This window comes from Oratosquilla oratoria, chromosome 40 (assembly GCF_046742065.1).
Source record: "Oratosquilla oratoria isolate Oo_2021 chromosome 40, ASM4674206v1, whole genome shotgun sequence".
NCBI lineage: Eukaryota > Metazoa > Arthropoda > Malacostraca > Stomatopoda > Squillidae > Oratosquilla > Oratosquilla oratoria.
In genome coordinates, this window is record NC_134816.1 from 29,423,106 (window position 1) to 29,430,605 (window position 7,500).

Sequence of the window (7,500 nt, forward strand, 5' to 3'; positions counted from 1 at the left end):
GGAGGGGAGGAGAGAGGGGTAGGGTGAATGTGAGGGGGAAGGGTGGATGTAGAGGGTGGATGGGAAGGAGGAAGAGGATGGTAGAGGGTGGATGGGAGCAGAGGGAGGAGCCAAGAAAGGGTGGAAGGGTGGATGGATGGGTGAGGATGGGGGAATAAGGAGGGGGAGGGGGTGGGTGGAGTGATAGGTCAATTTTATTATTGTTATTATTTTTATTATTATTTTTATTGTTGTTATTATTATCATCATCATCATCATCATCATCACTATTACTATTTTATTTTATTTTATCAATAAATTTATTCTATTTATCTATTTGATTTATTTCTTGATTATCTATTATTTTTATTTTATTATCACTATATCTTTTTTGAGTTATAGTTCTGCGTACGACTCGTTCAATCAATAGATGGGAATCTACAGAACACACTCGCTCACTCACTCGCCGTTGCTTCACGCGCAGACTCATGACCTTGTCATGGCCACTTGGCAGTGCCACTGAGTGCCACTCGCCTTAAGGTACTCACCGCGAGAAGGTGCTCAGCCTCGTCGACTCCGCTCTCTCTTCCGGCTTCGCCTTGGAAGTATATGGCCTCCGTGGTTGGGTTCTGCTGATCTGCAAAGAACAACTCAGCATAATATTCTTGCCTGCTGATTTCAGTATTGCAAAGGATTATTCTCCCTCTCCCTCGTGTGTTTGGGTTCTGCTGATTTCAGCATTGCAAAGAACAACTCAGCACAGTACTCCTGGAGGCTGATGTGCTGGTTTCAGCATTGGAAAGGATTCTTCAGCAGAATAGCCCCACTCCTTTGTGTTTGGGTTCTATTGATATGCTGATTTCAGCTCCGTAAAGAACAACTCAGCACAGTACTCCATCTCTTTTGTCAACGCTGTGAGACTCTTGGTTGCTGATGTGCTGACTTCAGCAGAAAAGGTCCTTCGTCATGCTGAGGGTTGCCAAGTTTTCCTCCAGCCTTCTACTTCCACCTTCAACTCACGCGTTTGTGTCAGGCGATTTTATTCATCTCAAGAAGAATTCTGACTATCTGAGGATCAAGCCCGTTATGAAATGAAGCTTCAGATACCGGTATCTTGGATTCAAACTATGCCATGACCGTTACGATGACGGTTAGGACGGTTAAAACCGTTACACCGAACCGATGAAGGCTCAACGTCACGGGTCAAAGGTCACAGCTAACTTGAGTTATTAAAAAATAATAATCAAATCAAGTGCCTTATTCTTCAAACGAAAAGACAATATTTCAACTGCTTTACGAGGTGGATAGGTATGCCAACCTTCGTCATCGGCCAATACATAAATACAATTTCTTTTAAGGAGATTTATTCTAAGAGAAATGGCACATACCTACATAAAAAGGGGGTAATTCTGTAACATTTGTAATCAATCGAATGACAGGTCTGTTTGAAAAATATGTTTATTGAAAGCTCATAAAGAAGAAACATTTCTACTATTTAGAAACATAGAGGAAGACTTGCAAGATTACCTAGTACAGGGACACCCATATGAGTGTGCTCAAAAGAAAGAAAAGAGGAGGGAATACAGACTTTGAAAGGTTTTAGGGCCTGTTCAAAACCGTTTCTGAATCTATGCGAGTAGACAATATTGTATCAATTTCACATCATTTATAACAAAGCCTTGTGTGGCAAACGTAGATCAGGAACTTAGAACTGCAGTCGAAGTGACAGAAGTACAATTCACTCGTGCTCTGATTGGTATCCTGTCAAGCTGACAAGAAATTGAAATTAAGAAAGAAAAAAGAAAAATATCATTTTCATGATAGATAAAAAACATAGTATGGACACAGTGAAGTTTTCAGTAGAAAACGAAACGTGAAAGAAAAATATATATAGACTCGAATATTATCATTTTGGTCAAAACTGTTATGTCAAACTAAGATGGTGTTCTTAGTCAAATGAAGAAACACTGAACATAATTTGTATATGTTCACTATTTTGTATTTGTTCTTGCTTATGTTCAGTATGATCATTTAGCGGGACGCTAAAGTGTGCTCCTTTTGTGAACAAGAACAAAAATAAGATAAAAAACAAGAATCGGAATCAGATCCAGAAGAAAAGACAAAGACAAAATAAAGATTTAGTCAAAGGCGAAGACAAAGGGAATAACAAAAACAATAACAAGGCCTCTTCATGTCAATTGTGCGAAAAGTTAAGAACATAATAACAGTTATTCTCAGCGACAGATTACACCTGTCGTGACCCAGCGTGACCTGATGATGTGCTTAGGGTCATGCATAGATATTGCATGACATCACTGAAGTTGCAAAAGGATTTTTGTCACATGCAACATGAAGTCGGCAACTGTATCTACGAGGTCAGAGAAACGCCGGTACAACTGTCGTATACAGACAGCTTTGACCCTTCTTTGTGTCGTAAGTCGAGTCAAATAATATTTTGTTGTGCATGGCAGCTTCAACATCTTGTGCATGATTTGTGTCTTTATTTCTATTTCTATTATTTTCAATTCATATCTTAGGTCGTGGTATCATTGAGTTTTGTCACCGATTTTGTTCAGAAAAGTTTTGTTTAAATGGTATATGTTTTGTTGTGCATGACAGTTTCAATGGGTTGTGCCTGGTCTTTTTCTCCTTTTTTACATTCATATCCTGTGCAGACCGTGGTAATTATCATGTCTTGTCATATTGTTCAGAAAAGTTGGACTCAACAAATGATTATCGATCCTACGAGGGGAGAGAATACGCTGGACTTACTATTAACTAAAAATGAGGATCTAACGAGAAACGTAGAAGTGGGAGATAGTCTAGGCTCTAGCGATCATCAAGAAATAACATTTAATATTATATGGAAAGAATTAAGTAGTGCGGACAATGTTCTAGTACCTGACTTCAGGAGAGGCAATTTTGATAAGATGAGAAAATGTTTACGACAAATGGTCACTTACGAAACCAACCCAGAGGACTATGACAGGGTAAGGTATACGGTCAGCCCGGAAGTCATCAGCGCAGTCTGGGTCTGGTCACGGAAGGTCATATGCGTATCTTGGGTAAGGTCATTCGCAAGCGTGTGGTCAACAGCACGGTCAGCGATCTGGATGAAATGTACAGTAACCTAACAGCTTTGATTTTGAATGCACAAAATATATTCCCCTCAAAACAATAAGGTCCAATACTAATACTCCCAAATGGATGACGAATAGGCTGAAAATCGAAATCGAAATAAAAAGAGGGTTGCACACAGAATAAAATATGGGGATAAACACATTAGGCCTAAATTCAACGATGTGACTAGACTGGTTAAAAAGAACACGCGCACAACGAAACGTAACCACGAAATTAAGGTTGCCAGACAAGCGAGATCAACCCAAAGGGCTTCTTTCATCTCTACAGAACAAAAGACAAAGGATAGGCCCAATGAAAAACGGCAAAGATGCCGTGATAAATCTGGAGAAAAAATTGAGCGGTGTTTAGCAAATATTTTTTTACGGAGAGGTTAGACATGGTACCTGACTGCGATCCGATTTTCAGTGGTGATGAAGGAAGTAGACTAACTAACAGCATTAGTAAGGTAGAAGTAGTCAAACAGATTATTAATCTGTTTGAAGCTACAAAACACCTGGGTCCAGACGAAAAATTTCCGAGAGTGCTTAAAAATTGTAAATTTTAAATCTGCGACCACTTAACGGAAATATTTAATAAGTCAGAAGACACTGGTTTTGTGCCTATTCCTTGGGGGAGATAAAATCGTCTATATGCAACAACAGGCCAATCAGTTATAGATAGATTGTTTTAATAATAGCTAATAGAATCAGAGATTCCATCGAGAGAGATGATATGATTCGTGATTTCATGGGTTCTCCAAGGGTAAGTCGTGTGTAACTAATCTTCTGTCTTTGTACAGTAATGTCTTCAAGGCATCAGGTAAGAATGATAGTTACGATGTTATTTATCTTGACTTTAGCAAAGCGTTCGACAAGGTGCCCCACCAGAGACTACTAAACGAAAACAAAGCCCATGGCATAAGAGGAAAAGTGTTTGAATGGATTAGAGCTTGGATCAGTGACAGAAAACAGCGGGTCACCATAAACGGTATAAAACCCAAATGGGGGGGGGGGCAGTTAGTAGTGGAGTTCCTCAGGGCTCTATCTTGGGTTCCTTATTGTTCATTATGTGTATAAATGACTTGGACAATGGGATTAATAGTGATATCAGTAAGTTTGCTGACGACACTACAATAAGACGCCTAATTAGGTCAGAAGACGCCGAGATTCTGCAGGATGATCTTAACCAAATTTTCACATGGTCGGTGAAATGGCAAATAGGCTTCAATATGCGTGTTAAACGTAGACTTACACAACCCAGAAAGCAGGTATATATTAGTTAAACACACTTTTTTTTTTTTTTTTTTTTTTTTTTTTTATAAGAGAAAACTGAGTGCGAGAGAGACTTGGGAGTTCTAGTAAGTCCTGACCTTAAATCCAGGAAACAGTGCATTAGCGCCAGGAATAGAGCTAACAGTGCATTAGGTTTTATTGCTTGAACGATTACGAATAAAAGTGCAGAGGTAATTATCAAACTCTATCTGGCGTTAGACCCATCCTTGACTATGCGGTACAGTTTTGGTCTCCATCCTATAGAATGGATTGATGTCATTTCACTAGAATCAGTAAAGAGGAGAAGGACTAAAATGATACATGGGCTCAGAAATATACTTTACGAGGACAGACTTAGGCACCTTCACTTACATTCTCTGGAAAGACGCAGAGTGCGGGGTGATCTAATAGAGGTGTTCAAGTGGATCAAATACTTGAACAAGGGTGACGCAAACAAGGTCATCATATTAAGACAACAGGGCAGGATTCACAGTAATGGAGTTAGCTTGGACAATTTTAGAATTAAGAAGGAAATAGGCAAGAAGTGATTTACCAATAGAATGGTCAACGAATGGAATAGACTTAGTAACCACGTAGTGAGCGCTGAAGCTATGGATGGGGATGATAGGTGGTAATGGACATGGAACTGCCTAGTGTAGGCCTTATGGTCTCTTGCAGTCTCTTTCATTCTTATGTTCAACAGTTAAATCACACGAGTGAAATGGCTTTTGGAAATAAAGATGTCAATTTACATCACAGCTGCACAATCATATTATTTTATTTTATTTACACAATAAAGAATATTTTCTTTTTCATCTAAGAGCAATAAAGAACTACAAGTAATTAAGAAGGAGAAAGAAGAAACAGAAGAATTTTCAGTTCATATCCAGAGAGTGAACAATGAGATTTGAGTTGGTTACAGTATGATTGTGTGCTTAGGTCCTATTCAGCATGATTGTGTGGTTATTACCATTTTTAGCATCCGGATGATTTGATACACATTTGTTTTTTTAGAATAACCAGAGCTTCTATCCTTGGGGCCAATGGAGGGAAGACAAAGAAGGCAAATTATTTATGGAAGATAAGAGAATGTTTTTTTTTTTTTTTTTTTTACATGAGAATCCAGCTATACAGGAATACTGAGTGTATCTGGTCCGTAGGGGTGTCACCAAGGTCTTTCAAACATCGAAGATTAAGGGTAGGAACACCCTCAAGGCGAGAAAGGCTCCACAGATTCAGCGTATCATCTTGCACTGTTGCTGGACATGCAACGCTTCAATTGCATGTTGTCTAAGCGTTCTGATTGGGTGCTTACGACCTGAGAGGTGTGTCACGTGGTCTGGAGAACCAATTACATCTTCACGAAGCCTGTCAACACGTTAGCAACTATAACTCTGATCAGTGGGGGAGGTTTACCTTTATTTACTTTTTCTCTATCATTTTTAATGGGATAGTATTTTCATTTTTCTTCATTTTTTTCATAATTCGTCGATGCCAACTGTCAGATATACTGTATACATATATATATAAACACACACACACACACATATATATATATATACATATATATATATACATATATATATATATATATATACATATACATACATAGTTACGCATACACATACATACGTACATAGATACATACATATACACACACATACATACACAGTACATACATACATAGATACATACACACACACACATACACACACACACACACACACACACACATACACACACACACACACACACACACACCTATGTATATATATATATATATATATACATTATATATATATATATACATATATATATATATATATATAATATATATATGCACATACATGTACACACACATATATACCTACATACAGTACATACCTACATAGATACATACATACACACACATACACACACACACACACACACACATATATATATATATATATTTATATATATATATATATACATATATATACGTACATACATACATGTATGTATGTATATCACTTCCAGATTACTGCCACTTTCACCCCTTGTACATCTCATCACCTTACTTTTACCCACATTTATCTTCAGCTTTCTTCTATCACACACTCTCCCAAACTCTGTCACCAGCTTCCTCAATCCCTCCTCCGATCCTGCCACAAGCGCAGTATCGTCCGCAAACAACAGCTGGCTCACCTCCCACTTTTCTCCATTTTTCTTAACCATCTCCAATCCCTGACCCACTACCCTTGCATTCACCTCTCGCACCACCCCATCCATGTATAAGTTGAACAGCCAGGGTGACATAACGCATCCCTGACGAAGTCCCACCTTTACCTCAAACCACTCACTCTCTCCATTTCTAATCCTGACACAAGCTCTACTACTCTCATAAAAACTCTTAACAGCTCCCAGAAGCTTTCCTCCTATCCCGTATATCCGCATAACCTCCCACAGTGCCCCCCTGTCTACCCTGTCGTAAGCCTTTTCCAGATCCATAAAGGCCCAGAAAACATCCTTCCCCTTACCTATAGCTTTCTCATATATCTGTCTTACCACAAAAATCTGATCTATACAACCTCTAAGGGAGAGCAACTGGAGGAAGTGGATAGTTTTAGATATTTGGGTGCAAATGTGGCAGGAAAGGGTGGAGTGAAGGTGAAGGTAGAATGTAGATTGAGAGAAGCGAGTAAATGCCTTGGTGGTTTAAAAAGTGTAATGAGGAATAGGAATCAGGGAATGGATGCTAAGAGGAGACTGTATGAAGGAGTGATTGTGCCAACAGCACTGTATGGAGCAGAAACATGGAACATGAGAGAGGAAGAGAGAAGGAACTTGAATGTGTTTGAGATGAAGTGTCTGAGAAGTATGATGGGGGTTACTAGGCTAGATAGAGTGAGAAATGAGGAAGTGAGGAGGAGAACAGGGGTGGAAAGGGAGCTGGGAGATAGGGTGGATGAAAGAGTATTAGGATGGTTTGGACACATGGAAAGAATGAGTGAAGAAAGACTAGTAAAGGAGGTATGGAAGGCAGATGTGGAGGGAGTGAACATGAGGGGACGTCCTAGGATGAGATGGATGGATGGGGTGAAGGGGGCTTTGGGGAAGAGGGGAATGTCGGTTGAGGAAGGACGGGAGA

The 7,500-nt window shown here is 39.2% G+C and overlaps 1 protein-coding gene across 1 annotated transcript in view; it reads left to right on the forward strand.

The window, feature by feature from the left end:
* The first annotated feature begins 2,105 nt into the window (after positions 1-2,105).
* LOC143020583 (uncharacterized) overlaps positions 2,106-7,500 on the forward strand; it is a 51,862-nt gene continuing 46,467 nt past the window's right edge. Inside the window, exon 1 of the mRNA XM_076177021.1 lies at positions 2,106-2,412. Within this exon, the coding sequence (XP_076033136.1) occupies positions 2,329-2,412 (84 nt within the window). The 5' untranslated portion in view covers positions 2,106-2,328. The remainder of the gene's footprint in view (positions 2,413-7,500) is intronic.